This window comes from Pleurodeles waltl, chromosome 9 (assembly GCF_031143425.1).
Source record: "Pleurodeles waltl isolate 20211129_DDA chromosome 9, aPleWal1.hap1.20221129, whole genome shotgun sequence".
NCBI classification, from domain to species: domain Eukaryota; kingdom Metazoa; phylum Chordata; class Amphibia; order Caudata; family Salamandridae; genus Pleurodeles; species Pleurodeles waltl.
In genome coordinates this window covers 889750597-889769337 of record NC_090448.1, presented here as the reverse complement: position 1 = coordinate 889769337, position 18741 = coordinate 889750597, and the positions used below count along the sequence as shown (strand labels likewise).

At 44.5% G+C, this 18741-nt stretch overlaps 1 protein-coding gene across 1 annotated transcript in view; it reads right to left on the bottom strand.

The window, feature by feature from the left end:
* UNC79 (unc-79 homolog, NALCN channel complex subunit) overlaps positions 1–18741 on the bottom strand; it is a 770017-nt gene that overhangs the window by 48641 nt on the left and 702635 nt on the right. Inside the window, exon 50 of the mRNA XM_069208227.1 lies at positions 10502–10579. Within this exon, the coding sequence (XP_069064328.1) occupies positions 10502–10579 (78 nt within the window). The remainder of the gene's footprint in view (positions 1–10501; positions 10580–18741) is intronic.

Sequence of the window (18741 nt, the reverse complement as noted above, 5' to 3'; positions counted from 1 at the left end):
TACTCCAGGCAAAGTCTGGCATGACCACCCTTCTAAGATGGGAAGAGGAACAGATCATCCCATTTGGTGAGGGTGCAGGAAAATAGCTTCCACTAAAGGAAAAATATTTTCCCAGTGGAGAACAAAATGTACAGTTGCCCAGCAGACTGCATTTGACCGTAGCTGAAATCTATTTTTCTAGATTTCATCCCTGGGGGAAATAGAAGCCCATGAACTATAGGCCAATAAATATCGAAAACGGTGTGGAGGGGCGTGTGTTCATTACCCGGCAGGTCCAGGTGTGCCCAAGAAGTAAAGGTTCAACACTGATTTTCATAAAGCGAGCCGATGTCTAGAATGGCACAGCGGTAGAAAAATGATTTGCTGAAATGCTATTCAGTGATTGCTCGTGGTTTCAATTATTTGCAAGCATTCATCACACAACCTTTTGTTTGTTTTCTTGCATCAATGTGGGTTCCTTGCTGGCTGCGCAACAGGAGACTAGCAATACCTGACTGAGGAGACCTAATAATTCTACATTTGGTCTATGGTTACTGGTGTTAATGGAGGATGGGAGTAGGGGTCTGGTAGGTGTTGCAGCACCCCTAAAATGACCCTGCTGAGGGTCAAAATGGAATGATACGTAAGAAGGCCTTTAAGTGTCATGCAATATCTTCTGGTAAACTACTGCATGAAGAATGGTGTTTACTTTTCCTTTCCTTGACTCTAAAGTGAGGGAATTTTGTAATGAGAACTAAGTGACAATCTTGCTGGAGTACAGGAAGTATGAAGTACAAAACTGCAGGACTTCAAATGTTTTCCAACACAACACAATGTAAATAGTTATATATGAAATTAACAACTATTTCAAAACACGTCAGCAACAAGAAACACTCAAATGAGGCATATTTTTTGTAATTTTGCGGTATGATGAGAACTAACATTTAATTAATTTATTAAAACCAACATATTTCCATGCATAATGCACACATGATAAATATACACAGAAGCCGATTTCAGAACTTCCTTGGGAGTGTACAACATAGGTTTAGCAGTAAAACTGCATGACAGATGCAAATGCAATGGTCATTTCAATGGACACTATTATATGTAAAAGCAGTACCCAAGCGCAGCATTATTTATTCATTTGTTTTGGACAATATGAACCAAAATATACACTATTTGACCACCATTTTTCTGCACAATGGGTGTGGCTCATTTGCTACACTTTGTGTAACACTTGAATTTTTCACAAACGGTATGGCTTCACTGACATCCCATTGGTGGCAGCACCCCCACGCTGAAAATGTTCCTGCTCTACTGCTTGATTTCCATTCTGGAGGGGGACATAATGTGCTCCAATACAACCCAGAGAGATTACCAGTGATTTAAAATGTTCATAAGGATTCCTCCCATCCCCTTTTGTGTGTTTGATTCCTGATAGAAAGAATGGAAACCTGCAGTCGACACAGCTTTCCATGCATACTTCTGGGAATGTACATTAATTGAAAACATTGTATAAATAAGTAGAAATGTAAATTTTCACCCTTGCTTTTACATTTTCATTTTGAAGCAGGCCTCATAACATCTACCATGCACAGTAATGCAAGGACTTATATTGCCATCAATGGCTTCTTATTTTATATGCTTTGTTTGCAAAGGCATGTCAGGGACAAAGTCTCTTTCCAATCCTACTTGACTTGCCCTACACTCTTTTGCTACTTCCCTAAACCTTGATGGGCCACTTTCAGGTACTGACCATGGGATTACGAATGTACTGTATATATAAGACTGTCCTATGACACTGATGTTCTGAAACTTTCATCTAAGCCATGTCTTACAGTTCATCTGAGAGTATAATCATCCTTGGAAGGGCAAGGTGATAAATTTATTATAAAATAGTTTGAGACCTCAATTAAATATTTAGGAATAAAAAGTGTGCACACACTAAATACTCTATCACAAGTTACATTTAAAGACGTGTTTTCAAATAATTAAGGAATACTGTGACAGATGGGTAAATCAATGTAGAATTATGGAGTAAAATTAGCTTTCAACAAATGTGGCACTGACACGAATAAGGTGCATTTTTTCATGCCTATGATACTGTATGTGATTGGCTGCATACATCCTGCCCTGAGATTTCCCACACAAGACTGGGAGACAATATACATTATTTTGTGGCATACGGAAATCTGACATTAAATTGGGAGGCTGTGGCTCTCCAGACCTGCCCGTGTATCAGTCCTATTGCTGCACTATCTCCCACAACTGAAACTAATCTGTAAATTAGTAAATTAGCATGCCTTGCATGATAGTTCAATTTATGAAGCCATACACATGACAAAGAAACACACTTAGATGATCCTAGCACAAGTTAATGATTTCTTTGTTATAGGAAAGATCTTTCTCCTCAATTACTGAACTGTGATAGTTATATTTATTCAGCGTATCTTTCGAGTTGAGCCCTAATACACATAGTAATAGGAAGTTTTATATTGCAAGGTTTGGATCGCTAGTGATTTGTTTATGGGGAAATGCATTCAACTGTGTCCGGTTCCACTCCTTTAATTAACAGTTTTAGCTGAGATGAGATGGAATCTGACAGACATGAGTCATTTTTCTTCAACTATCATTGGTTCTTGGCTGTCAAACGATGGGTTGAATTAGTATGGTTTATTCTGCTGTTATAAGGTGGTTAAATTGAGGTCAGCTTTGGATGGAAATAATCAGACTTGTTGATGCACATTTGGTGATGATGTCCAATGCACCCTCTTTTCAGCTGCCCTACTTTATTTAGATTTCGTGTAGACATAATTTTCAGCTATCAGGACAACCCCTATGCTGACGGGTCGGTGTATGAGGATTTTTAGAGTGATCCCATTCACATAATTTCTACTGCCATCTTTTAAGTTCACAACTGCCAAATCAATATTTTTTTCACTTCCAGAAACAGCCTGCAAATGCTCACCAAAGGCACTGGGAGTCAACTTCCATCATGTGGTAGATATTAGTTAGGTATTTTTTCTGTATTTGGACTTCGCATTGTGGGGGCGGGGGCTGTTTCTGAAACAACATATGTGTTGGCAAGCCTGTCTCCAAATAGCTCCAGGCAGATGCAAGAGTCAGTTTAGGGAGGAAAATGTGGTCTGACACAGAGGAACTTTTCATTTGCTGGGCTAACTACAGCTGGGGATGCAAAGAACTTGCCTCCAATACATCAGCTGTTCTGGAGCCAGTCCGGTCCACTAAGCTTTAAATGATGCTTTGGGGTCAGTGACTGACTAGCTAATAAGTTCTTGGCTTCTCTTTCTCGGTTACATCAGGAGGCACTTTTTGTCTCCGCACACAGATAAGCATATTTCATTTTCTAGACCCTGACCGTGGCTTGGAAGTTTTTGGCAGACAATTTATAAACCTAAAGTTGAAATTTGGGTGAACGACCTATTTTCACTGCATGAAATAATGTGTCAGAAAAACAATAAATTATTTATCTGGATTCAATAAAAATTCTCTAAGGGGTGTGCAGTGGGGGGAAGGGGAGCTGGTGTTTGTCCAATGTCTTTTTGAAGGGAAGTATGAAATGTTTCTGGTGGGAGGTGTTTCAAACAGCGGAAAATGAAGAACAATACTGTATAGATTTGTTCATATCTGTCAGACATATTAAATTGTTACTTATACTTTTCTATTTATTGTTTCGTAAATACGCTGGTCGTGAAAAGTACTGTAATAGGTTTGACGGTATTTTTGTTACTTTAGTTATATCAATAAATACATTTTGAAACTGCATTGATAGAAATGGCCACCACATTATAAATCTTAAGGTAGACTATTTTCTCATAACACTGTGGTGAGGGGTGTGTGGCCAGGTGCCAAAGATGGCGGACGCGTAGTTACGGAGCTCCCGAGACCCGCCCGGGAGTCCTGAGTAATCCTGCAGACCAGTCCTGGAAACTCGCCCTGCTCAGCTGGAGCAGGGGGAAGCGACTGGTGGGGATTGGGGAGAGCCCTCGGGGTCCCTCATGGCTTGGCCCTGACGCCCAGACTCCGGTCGCCCACAGACAAGAGCAGCACGGCGCACGCGGGCTGGGGCGGCAGTTTAGGAGACGACCATGCCCAGCCCTCTCGCAGCCAACTGACTCCTCCGGCGGATTACAGCCGGCTCCGGTGGTGGGGCATATAGGAGCTGCAGCGTTCTCCCACTGGGCAGAGACCGAGGCAACCCTACAATGCTCCAGTGAGTGCAGGTGCTGAGACCAGGTTGGGCCCTGTGCCAAGGGGGAGAGCAGTGGACAGGTGTGCCTGCGATGCCTGGTGATCCTTAGGACCCAGCTGATTCCGGAACCGCCTGGCTGCATCCATGGACCTTCCTCTTCCCCCCTGCCATTGGGAAGGAAAAGTAGGAGGACAATGTGACCCACATTGAGCCTGCTGGAGTACGAGGTGGCATTGAAGGAGGCGGGCTCAGGGGAGAAAGACACCCGGTCTGGGGCCACGGAGTGCCCCCGGGATAATAACTCAAAAAAGCGATGCAGCTCCCACAGAAGTGATCAGACTTGAGAATTTGGGTCCCATAAGGGAACTGGTGCCCCCTGGTGACACGCTGAGTCAGAGCGGAGCCCCATGAGACTGGGGACTGCGGAGGGGCCTGATTGTGGGGAAGTTGACAATAGTATCTCTAAAAGGAAGACAAAAGGACTGCAATTGATACCCATAAAGGGGTGGGCGAAGTGGCTGGTTGGGCCCCCGGCCTGATCTAAATGAAGTGAGATTCTGACTGATGGCTAGGACATTGATTGGGTGCTGCTGCAATGCATCATCGATCCAGATCCTACAGTAGAATCTGCGCCAGCCTCTCTGAAGTAGGGCACCTGAACGAAAGGCACAGTGAGAATCAGAGGGGGAGGTGCTGCCAGGCCAGTCGGTAAAGAGAGAAAAACTCACGAGAACGATGCGTCACAACAAGGTGGCCCGTCCCACTCAGCGGACTCTGGGGCTTACCAAGCACAAAGAAATAGTTCAGCCACTGGGGAACTCGGACAACCTGGTGGACCTCCAGCGTTGTATCAAATGGCTACATGACCGCGCAGAAGGTGCTGAAGGCCGAGCACGTCGAAATAAGGTAAGGATAGTGGGCCTGCCAGAAGGTGAAGAAGGAACTAATCCAACTCAGTTTATTGAGGAGTGGCTCCATTCATCTGTCGCGCCCGAAGGTCTTTGCCCATATTTGTTGTTGAGAGAGCTCACAGGGTCCCTGTGTGCCGTCGGCCCCTGGGGGCGCCACCCCTGCCCCTAGTGGCCTGGATCCTAAATTATCGTGATTGTGACCACTTGTTGCGGATGACACAGAGCTCATCACCTATTAAAGTGACCAATGCAACAGCTTAATTATTCCCAGACTACACACTAGAAGTACAGCGGCGGCGTGCACCCTACTAGTCTGTGAAGAAGAAACGCCGCAAGGAGGGGCTGAAATATGCCCTCTTATTTCCAGCTCAGATAAAAATCCTGCTCCTTGTTCCTGAAAACCTCGGAAGCCACCTGGGACTGCTAGAATGAACATACACTTTGGCTCGCCATCAAGAGAGAGATGGAGAAGCCCCAACCCATGCTCACAAGTACTCTAGATGACACAAACACCATCAGAAAGGAGCATCAACAGTGGCACCCTCACCCCACAAGGCTCACGAGGGTAGGGCAGCAGTACTGCAGTCAGTGAAGGACATAGAGGCTCAGATCAACTGGACACCCTTGCAACATTCCACTACATCCCTCTCGGAGGCCGAGTCTGACTCCAGTATGGCCCTATTCCCCTCGATAACTCCGCAGACTACCGACACTATTACCTGACTGTACTGGTGCCTCACTGGGAGATCCACTGTATCATGCATGTAACTTTAAGACTTGCGTAACTCCCAGGGAGCCGAAGAGTGGCCTCAGAACACTTGCCCCAAATGGTGTGATTGGAGAAGGCCATTGATCTCTAACAGATATGGACTCTCCGGTGCGGGTGCCAGGGAGCTAGCTCATCGGTAATCCCATCATAGGCCAATTGGCGCCCACCAGTTTTAAACTATGCTTGGTTCCCCCCATGTGCAAGTGTACAAATGGTTACACTTTTGCGTTATTTGAAGTTATGATGAATGTTTGGTCAAACAGATGTTTCATGTTGGACCTAATAGCTGGGGCTTATAAAATGCTGCTTGGTAGATATGCCCTCGCACTTGGGGATTTGGCGGAATGCAGATGGTACTGGGGAGTATATATTGCACCCACACAGACTAAGATGTCTTTTTGCAATGCCTTTCCGAAACACTGGCAGAATGGGCACATATTCCGTGGGTGATAGGAGGAGATTTTAACTCAGTGTTGGATATTACACTAGACTGCTCACACCCACCATTGCCTCACACAAACTCATTCAATCAAGCACAGGCCCTTACAGCCTGGACTGTTCATAAGGATCTAGCAGGCGTAGGGAGAACACGAAATGAGGGAATACTCTTTTTTTTCTCACAACTGCACAGCTTAAACACCCGACTGGACCGCATCCTTTGCACAACCTAAATTTCAAGATGCTTCATGGACACAACATACTTTGCTAAGACGTTTTCAGATCACAACCCACTGGAGGTGGCGCTCCAATGGGGCCACGTCCCTACGCCAATCCCCACATGGCGCATGCAACCGACCCATCTTGAGGATGTGTCCTTTCACAGCACTGTGAACACTGCCATAACGGCGTTCTTCACTATAAATGAGGGTATCGCCTCGACAAAAGTAGTGGAATGGGATGCATTCAAGGTAATTATTAGGGGGGTAGCCATTAAAACCATAGTAGGGACTAGGAGCCAGTGGCTACAAGATTTGACAGATATAGAGAAATGAATGGGTAGCTTAGAGCATGAGTCGATTGATGATCCTAAGCATACACCTGCACTGTTGGCAGCTAAAAAACAACATGCAGAACTCATTGAGCAACTGTGGGTTTATGACTACAAAACCTATACACACTGGACACATGTAGACGGAGATGAAGCGGGGGCCTTGCTAGCACGTACTATACAACCTCCCCGGACCTCTAACTTCATGTGATATTGCAATCCGGGCTGCAGTGCTCTACTAGATAGAGGTGAATCAGGCATTATAAGACTATTACAGGTCCTGTTATACCACCACCCCACCTCTTCCCTTAACCTCTGTGCAGAGTTCCTCAGGGACCTCCGACTCCCACGTCTGTCCATAATTGATTGTACACAATTGGTTGGGCCCATAACGGAAGAAGAGGTACGTCTGGCCATAAGGGGGATGCCATGCATTAAGTCCCCAGATACTGATGGGTTGCCAATTGAATTCTACTCTACATTCATGTCACAGTTCACCCCAAAGATGGTTGCAATGTACAAAACAGCACTAGACTGCAGGGAGCTCAACGTAACCTCGAGCCAAGCACTAGTCACCTCTTTATTAAAACCAGGTTGAGCACCCACCAAGCTTACCTCTTACAGACCACTGTCGATATTAACTACTGTTACTCAGCAAAGTCCTTGTGCAGAGGCTCCTGCTGTTCCTCCCTCAATTGATTGACATTGATCAATGTGGCTTTATACCCCACAGGAGCACCCACTTAAATATTCGCTGTCTGTATCAGATGTTGGAGGTAACGCGGGCAGCCTACTCAAGGGCGGGATGCTTTTTGCTAGATTTGCAGCAAGTGTTTGAGTCACTAGATTGGGAGTATCTTTTTGCCATTCTTTGGAAATTCGGCATACCGGCTGGTTACATAAAATGGGTTAAGGTACTGTACTCCCGTCCTACGGCCAGAGCGAAGACAGTTGAGCACATCGCGCCAATCTATCAGATAACCCGGGGCACCCAACAGGGCTGTCTGCTGTCCCCATTACTATTTGCTCTGGTGATAGAAACCTTTGCCCAAAAGTTGAGACAAGAGGGAGGAATCTGAGGGCTCCCTGATGGGGAACGAATACACACGGTGTCCTTATATATGCAGATGACATGCTGTTATATGTACGGGACATGAGCAGAGGCAGGAACTAATTAGCCACACCCTTGAACAATTTGGTCTTATCTCAGGCCTGATAGTAAACCATTCAAAGTCACTTGCGTTTTAATTCCGTGAGGGACTATTCACCTCTGCCAAAGTCCCATTGGGTGTGCTGGAGATCCCCATGGCCCAGCAGACATTCAGCCCCCCTGACGACCTACTAGAAGGTAATTTGAACAAAGCGATAACAGCATTAAGATCACAGATCAAATTCTGGACTCCCCTCTCCCTATCAGTAGGTGGACGCTTGGCACTATCCAAGATGGTGATGCTTCCCAGGCTATTGTATTTTTTGTGAATCTCCCTGTCTGAATACAAAGGTCGATTTTCAAAACACGGAAAATCTTACTGATAGAATTATTGTGAGCCACAGGGCGCCGTTGTATCAGTCTTCGAAAATTACAGTTGCCCACAGCAAAAGGAGTGATGGGTGCGAACGACTTTCAGACATAATGCAATGGCTGGCCTACTGGTTAGCGGGAATACACCTACAGGAGATAAATTATACATAGATGCAACTAGAAAATGGAGAACTACAATTGCTCCTTCTGCCAGGGAGACTGCACCACACAAAGTGGCTACCCCTATGTTTTTCAAAACGTGCTGTGGTACTGGTGCACGGTGTTCTGAATGACCAAGACTACAACACCATATATACCCAACATTCCCCTGTGTGGTTTTCCCACCCCAGCTGGGGTGCTTTGTTTGACAAGGTTGAGGCATTTAGATGAAAGTGGATTCTCGACCTTGAGGGATCTTTTCATAGAGGACACCTCCTATTCCATAGGGAGTTTATAGCCCAAATTTAACTTCCAGGTACCCAATTTCTAACATAGGCCAATCTGTTACATTTTATATGCCACCAATGGTCCACCTCCGGGAAATAACCCTAGACACATTCCCTAGTACAGACACTTTATGACGTAGGGTCAGGGAGGCATCTAATTAAGTGGTTATACAAAGGGCAACGCTCCCATTCTTGTATATCACTGCCCCCTCTGCGGGAAAGATGGGAGACAGACCTAGCATGCCGCTTGCATGATAAGGAATGGAAATTCCTTACAGAACATGCATCCCATATTCCCCGCAATGCACAATTCAAACTTATCCAGTTTGCAATCTTCCATAGAGCCTACTTGACTCCACAAAGGGTACACTCCTTATTTCCAAGCGCATACTCCACCTGTCCCCGTGCCATACAGAATAGGCAGATTTACGCCACATGTTTTGGGCCTTTCCGTCCCTGAGACACTACTGGAATAGCATCCACAACACACTTTGTGAAATCACCGAGCTCTCCTAGTGGGATTTAGCAGACCATTGCATATTGGATCTGTATCCCAGGCTCGGGAAAGCGGGTGCGATTACTAGATTTGTCGACCTAACACTTATACTCGCCAAACGGTTAATTACAATTCACTGGAAATCCCCTAATCCCTCCTCAGACCAGACATGGAGAACTGAGTTACTCCACCGGGGGAGGCAGAAGGCGCAGCCTTGCACACAGAGGAATACAGGGGTCTGCGGAAATTCCCTATTTCAGCAAATTGGGAGATGTTATTGTAACACCTCTGACAGAATGGGTTAGAGGACACCCAGGGGACTTCAGAGGGCACAGGCATCAACCGGTAAAACTGACCTGTGATACGCTAAGTGTACTACTTGCGGATCACATCCTTACCCCATGCCATGCCAATACAAAAATCTGAGCGGAGGAGCTGTCCCCTTGTTGCCTTCTTCCCCCTTTGCAAAATGACATAGACATTGCCACTATATTAACAGAAGCACAGAGCAGATAAAGGCAAGTTTGGGGGTGGGGGCAGAGGGCTGTTTAATGCAACTTTAATTACTACCAGACATAGAGGTAGGCCACCATGCCAGGGACTGTAATATATCCAAGCAGAAATGAGAAAAAAGTTGACCTGTCCTCTGATGCATATTGATAAGTAAGGATATAATACTGGTGTATTTTTAATCTTTGAAGGCTATTTAATAGCATGGGGGCAATGATTTGCAGTTAACCAGATATTGGATACTACTACAAATAAAATGGCAAATGGTTTTCGGTTGCATAATCACTCTCAACTCACTCAATTCCTAAAGTAATGTTAAACTGACAACCACGTATACATATATGTGTGATAACACTATGAAGGCATGAAGGTGACTATACCCCCTTTTGGCTGGTACTAATAAAAATATGTTTGAAAAAACACTGTGGATGAACAAAGAGATCAGTGATGTTCAGCGCTCCAAGAAACAGCATTTTGCCACTACAACACTTTATCGATTAGCAAATATTGGGTCTTTATGCTCAATCTTTGTTATTTTGCACCACCTTTGAGTGGCAATGTGTTACTCCGTCCAATTGGTATGCTGGCCCCGCCTTGATAGTGAAATGAAGCAAACTCCAGATGGACACCCCGTATAACTACTCTACGAACGGGATTTGCCTACCTTCACAAATATAGTTGAGTTGCATTCCTGAAGGGCTTCCATTAAACTGATGACATGAAGACACACCATTTCCACCATCTGCAAAAAAGAATGCATTGGCAATGTTCAGTAAAGTCGATCAGCCACATCAATTACCAAACGGCTAAAATCAATACAAATCAACTCCTTTCTAAAGAACACTCTCCCACGTTAATAAAGTTATTACATGCCCCCAACAACAGACAGAGTCAATGCAGAGCTGAAAACACAATTATTTTCACTGCAAAAAATAACCATCACTATGTATTACTTCTTTCCAGGGCCAGCTCCTCCATAAGGGCGGAGGAGTGTTGCCCCTCCGCCAGCAGTGGAAGCTGCAAACGTTTTCCCAAAAAACAATCATAAACTGTGTTTACGATCTTTTTTGGGAAAAGGGACCATGCAATGGGGTGACGTGCACTGAGGGGAGTGCATAGCACTCCCCCTCACTGCGCATGTATGTTTGGCCGGCCGTCTAGGGCCGGCCAAACACACATGCGCACAGGCTCTCCCCAGCCCACCAACACAGTTGCTGGGCTGGAGAGAGCCTGCACAGGCTCCCGGGCTGGGCGCTACCAGCCAATCCTGACGCTGCTTTGAGCAGCGTCAGGATTGGCCGGAGGGCAGGCTGGGAGCAAGTGCCTGCAGTCGACAGGGGACAGAAGAGCGGCGCACGGCGGAGGAGGTAAGTGGTTTTTTAAAATTATTTTTTACTTAATGTAATTCTGCCCCCTGCATGTGCTGCCCACCCCTGCTGCTTAGTGTGAGCCGCGACTGCTTCATTCACAATTCTATATAGCAATTTAGATACATGGCTACCGAAATAAGCAAGTGGATAAATGCACTAGTGTAGATTGACTGCATTTTGACTGATGTATCACAGCTAGACTCGGAGAGGTAAGATATGTTTTGTGACTAAAAGGATATGATTGGCACGTGGAGATTTCATAGTGAATACCACTCTAAATTAATGAAGACAGGGGCCTGCGGGGTTACGAAGGTAAAACAACACCAGTATGTTGCATCTGGAATTATGGAATGGGATTTTGCAATAAATTAGATTTTATATTTATTATACACACCACAGAGCCTCTTACCAGTCTTTTACTTTGGATTCCACCTTAGAAACAAAGCAGATAAGAATACTTCACCAATACCCCATTTCTAATCTTGGAAGGTAGGTATTACAGTTTCTATGTGCCACTATTGAGACGATTGTAGTCCATCCAAAATGAAGCAGCTAGCATGGTCACAAAAACTGTTAGGTTCAGTTCTTCTTCTCATCTTTTAAAAATATTTACTAGAGCAAGATCCCTCATTTTGCCACAAAATCCTCTAATAAATTATGTCCAGCTAGACTACTTTTTTCAACTAAGTCACTAGCTCTGACTTTTCAAGATGTCTTGGGTCTTGTGCATGGAGTCACATGTCTCCAATTCTTGCCCCCTCACTGTGGATTGCTTTGATGCTACATCTAAAACAGAGTCACAATCATTTGCACTTATGGAAGTCTCTTATAACACAGTGTTAGATCTGTCAGCTTTAGGGTGGCCTTCAACTAATCTTTTTACCTTACTCCTCCACTTTTTTGCTGATCTAGTTTTTGTTGGCCTTAGGACTCTGTGCTCTTTACAACTGCTAACCAGTGCTAAAGTGTGTATGCTCTCTCCTTCAGACATGGTGAATTTAGCATAGACCCAACTGGCACATTTAATTTACTTGTAAGTCACTAGTAAAGGGGTTCCTCATGTACCTAGGACCAGTAAATCTAATACTAGAAGTGGGCCTGCAGGACGGATTGTGTCACCCACTTAAGTAGCCCTTTTAAAAATGTAGGCCCACAACTACAGCCTTTGTGTACAGTTATAAACTACCATTTCTACCTGGCAAAGTAAACATTTTACCAGGCATAAACATCCATTTTTAATATATGTAAGTCACCCCTAGGTTAGGCCCTACGTAGCCCAGTGGGCTGGGTGCAGTGTATTAAAAAAAATTAGGACATATACTTTCATGTTTTAAATGTCCTGGAAGTGCAAACTCCTAAATTCATTTTTCACTACTGTAAGGCCTGTCTCCCATATAGGATAACATTGGATTAACTTCTTACATTTAATATGCCATAACTTTCAATTGAGAGTAGGTGGGTATATCCAGTTTAAATGTAATTTAAGTCCCTCTTTAATGCTAAAGTCTGTTTTAAGCCACAATTTTGAAAATGCCACTTTTAGAAAGCATTTCCTTGTCTCCACCATTTGATGTCAGCAGCATGTATCCTGGGACACAAGGCTAAGTGTAACTGGCAGTTGGTCCAGGCAATGAAACAAAGGGAAAACAGGTGTTGTAAGATGGGCCATCTGTGAGTTTACGAGGGTGAGGAGCTATCTCCTACCACACTTGGACATCACAAAGACCCTGCCTGGGCACACTCGAAAAGGGTATGGCAGTAGTCTTTTGTGACCTTAGACAAGCTGGGCCAGGGCATTGAGGCAGGAAATTCCAAACACCTCTGGGGTGGAAATCTCCAGAACCTTCTCCTACTTCAAAGCTGATACCAGGTATAAATAATGAACCCTCAGACCCAACTCTTTAGTACACCCATGGACCTGTGAAAGACTCAGAAGGACTGCTGTGCTGCTCTGCCAAAAGGACTGCTACTCTGCTGCCCTACTGCCTGAGTTTAAGGACTGAACCTGCATTATGAACCCAGGAGTGCCTCTAAGCGCTAGTTGGCTAGCCTCCTGAACAGAGCCTCTGGAACAGAACAGGCTCCAACCATCTTGAAACCATCACTTGGACCCTACTTCCTGTGAGTCTTACTCTCCAAGTGGTGCCACTCCAGTCCTGGACCCTTGGAAGTGGGTGTGAAGGTGATCTGCCATCCCACTATGGTCCTCTAAACAGAACCTATGCAGGGCAACACATTTCCTCAAAGCCACATAAAAAATGCTGAAAAACAAAGCATCTCCGACGTTGGACTTCACCTCGCAGCCCACATTCTCATTGGGACCACCACTGTGGGATGCATCCTCAAGGCAGGCGCTGACCTTCGCATTGCAAGGCCTTCATCAACAGCATTCTCGACGACGACTCAAGCTACGCATTGCAACCTCACACAGCACCACTTCAATGCAGGATTTCGCAATGCTCAGCTATAAGGATTTAAGGTATTTTGTTCAGTGAGCCTAACATGGTCCCTTTATCCGGCTCATGTTCCATCATGGTTGACCTGAACTTATGAGTTTGTCCGAGTCTGGTGCAACCAGATAATCAAAGTCTGGTGCTTTGTGCTTCTATGTACTGTTTTCACTTAAATATTTAAAACTGCATATCTCCGGTTCTATTAAGTGGATTTTCGTTATTTTGGTCTTAAATAATTTATTACATTTTACTCAATGTTTCTAAATTGCCATTAATTTTTTCTTGTGCTGTGTTGTCACTTTATTACTGTTTGAAGTACTGCATAAATATTTTACAGATTTCCTGTAAGTTAAGCTTTCCTGCTTTGTGCCGAGCTACCTGGGGGTTAGGTACAGGTTAATTTGAAGTTTGCCTGTGTTTCACCCTGACAAAGATTATGGTTGCTGCTTGAATAGGGTTTCACACACCCTCAACCAGTAACCCAGTATCCAACATTGGTGTTCAGCGGTGAGATTTGGACATGTGTTTGTGCAGTACCATACAGTGATTTTGTGTACCATTAGAATCCCAGACAAAACATTTGATTTCAATTCAAGCTTTTTACATTACCCTTGATTGGCTCTTTTGCTTTTCCAAATTTACTCTCATTGCTGCTTGACTGTCTGTGACCATACCTGCAGTAATGGAATTTGAACTGGCCAACAAGGAAAATTACGCTGTGGTTCAGCTAAATCAGTTCTGTAAGGAAACAGAATTGAAAACCAAGAAGGGCACCAAGACATTAGAACTTCATAAAGCTATGAGGGCCTGGACATAGTTCCACCCATTAATGACAAAAGTACAGGATGGGAATTAAGAAGATATTATGGATGAAAGGAGCAGGGCCTGGATACCAGGTCTGATATGTAGCACTCAGGAGAGGAGGATGATCCATCTCCTGAGTTGAAATTCTATGACAGAGAGGGAAGTAGTGTATCTTCGCATTGCCTGTCCCCAGAGGAGCTGCACACAGAGAGGCAGAGAGGAAGTTACAGCTGCAAATGTCCAAACTTAAGATGGAAGAAAAGAAACTGGCCATGGATGCTGAGAGTGCCTTGGAGGAAGAAAAAGACTACAGAGGATAGCAGAATGGCCCATGAGTGAAGTCTCAGAGAGAAGGTTATACTTGCTATGCAAACAGAGGCCAGCAACAATTTTGGCATCTTCCCCGTAGTGTGTGAAGTGGACATGAAGGTAGGTTGACATATCCAAAGGCATGGTGCCCAGTCAGGGATTACATAAACAGTTTTTCTGCTTACAAAGTGGCCCTTAAGATGCACAAGGTCCAGAAGAGATTTGAAGGGCATCACTCTGGAAGCACATGCCTACAGTGGGGAGGGATACCTTGCTTACACTGGTAGAACATTCCAATGAAAACCACTCTTGTGACCAAGTTTGGCTCATCCCAGAGAAGTACTGGATCAGATTTAGGGATAGCCAAAAGATGCAGAACTAGTCTTGGTTAGATTTTCTTGATTACACCAGCAAAGCACTGAATGGGTAGATGAGGGGCAGCAACGTTGATGATTTTACCATTTGTTTAATCTGATACTAGAAGAACACATGTTTGACAGAGCTGCACCAGCACCTAATGATAGCAAGCTCATTGACCCCAGGGAACCTGCAAAGGAGCCAGACCTCTGGATCAGCATAAAAGTATTCAAAATGTATCTGAGAGGGATCACCAGAATGGTGAGCAGGGATCCCACCAGACGAAAGAGGCCTCTGAAGTACCCCAAAACAATTCCCAAGGGAACACCAGTAACCAGTCCCAACCTGATAAAAAGGAAAAGGGGTTCTCTTATCACAAATACAGGGAGTGTTAGAAATGGGATCTTTGGTTAGCAGTCAGGTTACCCCTGTCCAAGCAAAGACCCTCACTCTAGTCAGGGTAAAGGAGAAACACACCTGGTTAACCCCCACTCTCCTCCTTGGTAGCGTGGCACGAGCATAAAGGCTTAACCCAGAAGCAATGTGTAAAGTATTTGTACCAACACACACACACACAGTAATACAGTGAAACCACTACAAAATGGACACCAGACCAGTTTAGAAAAATAGCTAATATTTATCTAAATCAAACAAGACCAAAGCGACAAAAATCCAACATACAGAAGTCAAGTTATGAATTTTCAAAAGAATAAGAGTCTTACTCCATAGAAAACAACTTTAACGTTGCTGTTACACAAAGTTTCTGGTTTGCGTCGAAAATAAAGCGGCACGGGTGAGTGTGCGTCGAAAAAGTCAGCGATGTGTTGATTTCTCACTCGCAACCGAGCCCGTGCATTGTTTTCTTCTCCGCTCGGGTAGGCGCTGCGTCATTTTCCTCTCACGCAAGAGAGCGATGCGTAGATTTCCAGACGGGCACCTCGGATCCGCGCACGCTATCGTTGACTTTTGACACCCAGAGATGATGCGTGTGAAATCCAGCCGCATGGTGATGGAAAACCGCCCTACGAAGGATTTACATCATTAACAGCAGCTGCAAGCAGGTGCTGCATCGTTTCTTTAGCCGCAATGTGTCGATCTCCCAGCCGCAATGCAGGTGGAGTGTCAATTTTTGCCACGAAGCGGGTCGCACCTTATTTTTCAGCCCCATTGCAGGTGGTGCATAGAAAATGTCCCCGCACAGCATTCTGCACATGGATTTCAGTTCTTGTTCTGCCAACTTCACCTCTCAAGCACCCAGGGACTGGATAGGACACTACTTGGCAGGGCAAGAGTCTCAGCGGAGAGTCCAGGTGCTGACAGAGGAAGTCTTTGGAGATTCTTCTCAAGCAGGAATGCACAACAAAGTCCAGTCTTTGTCCCCTTTCACAGGCAGAAGCAGCAACTGCAGGATAGCTCAACAAAGCACAGTCACAGGCAGGGGCAGCACTTCTCCTCAGCTCTTCCTCTTGATTCCAGAAGTAATCTAAAAGTCTGGGGTTTTGGGTCCACTACTTATACCTCTTTCTGCCTTTGAAGTAGGCAAACTACAAAGAAAAGTCTCTATTGTTCACAAGATCCTTCCTTGCCTTGCCCAGGCCAGGCCCCAGACACACACCAGGAGGATGGAGACAGCATTGTGTGAGGGCAGACACAGCCCATTCAGGTGTAAGTGACCACTCCTCTCTCCAGTCTAGCTCAGATGGCCCATCAGGATATGCAGGCTACTTCCTAGCTCCCTTTGTCTCACTGTCTAGAGGGGATTCACAAATACCCCAACTGTCAGCCTGACCCAGACAGGGAATCCACAAACAGGCAGAGTGGCATAATGGTTTAAGAAGGAAAATGCCCACTTTCTAAAAGTGAAATTTTCCAACTGACAATGTTAAAAACCAACTTAACCAAAAGATGTATTTTTAAATTGCGAGTTCAGAGACACCAAACTCCACATTTCTATCTGCTCCCAAAGAGGCAGCCCTCATGTTAACCTAGGAGAGAGATAGGCTCTGTAACAGTGAAAATTGAATTTGGCAGTATTTCACTGCTAGGACATGTAAAACACATCAGTGCATGTCCCACATTTAACATACACTGCACCCTGCCCATGGGGCAACCAAGAGCCTACCTTAGGAGTGATTTACATGTACAGAAAGGGAAGGGTTGGGCCTGGCAAGTGGGTACACTTGCCAGGTCGAATTGCCAGTTTAAAGCTGCACACACAGAACCTGCAGTGGCAGGTCTGAGACATGTTTACAGGGATACTCATGTGGGTGGCGCAACCAGTGCTGCTGGCCCACTAGTCGCATTTGATTTACAGGCCCTGGGCACCTCTAGTGCACTTTACTAGAGATTTACTAGTAAATCAAATATGCCAATCAGGGATAAACCAATCACCAACACAATTTACACAGAGAGCACATGCACCTTTAGAACTGGTTAGCAGTGGTAAAGTGCCTAGAGTCCTAAAGCCACCAAAAACAGGTCAGAAAAAATAGGAGGAAGGAGGCTAAAAGTTTGGGGATGACCCTGCAAACAGGGCTAGGTCCAACAGGGAGGTGCGTTCCCCCAGTGTACAGGGTGTTACACAGAGCTCTTAAAATCATAAAAAGTTTACTAGACCTGCAGGTCGAGTAACTTAATTAATCTACTCGCCCTAACTGTCATGTAATTGACTCGTAAATAGGTCTCAAATTAAGTGGTCCCAGGCAAATAGTTTACAGAGTTGTATGTTTCTTAATTCTCATATACGATTGCACCTGCAGATATGAAAGCTGAGCATTTCTGTAGTACAAAAAAACTCTTTTGTTTGATTAAGTAGATTAAAGGTTGCTGCATGCATCACAAGAATCTATCCCACATACCCATGAGGTCTAGCCCACATAACCTAGGGCTTCTTTTAGTTTACTAACAGCATTGCAATAGGGCAGGAGTGTTTCTCAGTTTGTTTAAACACTCAATTTTAACAAATATATCACTAAACCATGATGTGGTAACATATTGTCATCTACATACAGTACCTTTCCAAGAAATGTCCAAAAACCTCTCCACTCACTTGCAGCTTTACTGATATACTGTATAGTGTATTAACAATCTGTGAAATTGGGTTTCAGAAAACATATCCTTTGAACATCATCATGTAAAGTATTCTGATTTGTTTTCATCCTATTAAAATATTTTTTCATCACACAGAAATATAGAAATATAAAAAAGGGCTTTCACAACTACTGAAATATATTTTGTAATGTTTGCACAATTGACTTAGTCATTTAAATGTTGTGTGTTAGGAAAAACCTGACACCCTATATCCTTTTATTTTATATTCTAAGCAGCAGGTCACACAGTTCACCTTACAAAGTCCTGGAACTCTGCAGTCAGAAGGAAAAGTAAGTGTAAGAAAAACTGACTTTTGACCTCTGTCTGTGAACACAGAGAAATGTGTCATAAGAACAAGATTTAAAGGCATATTTATTGCCCCTCCACTTTTTAACTGAACAGAACACCTGTTCAGTGTCAAATTGCCAGAAGGGACCAGTAAGTATTACATATAGCTCCACCTGATCAAATAAGACTCGCCAAATGGTCAATGGTTGAGTGAATTTTTGGAGCCCTGGTTA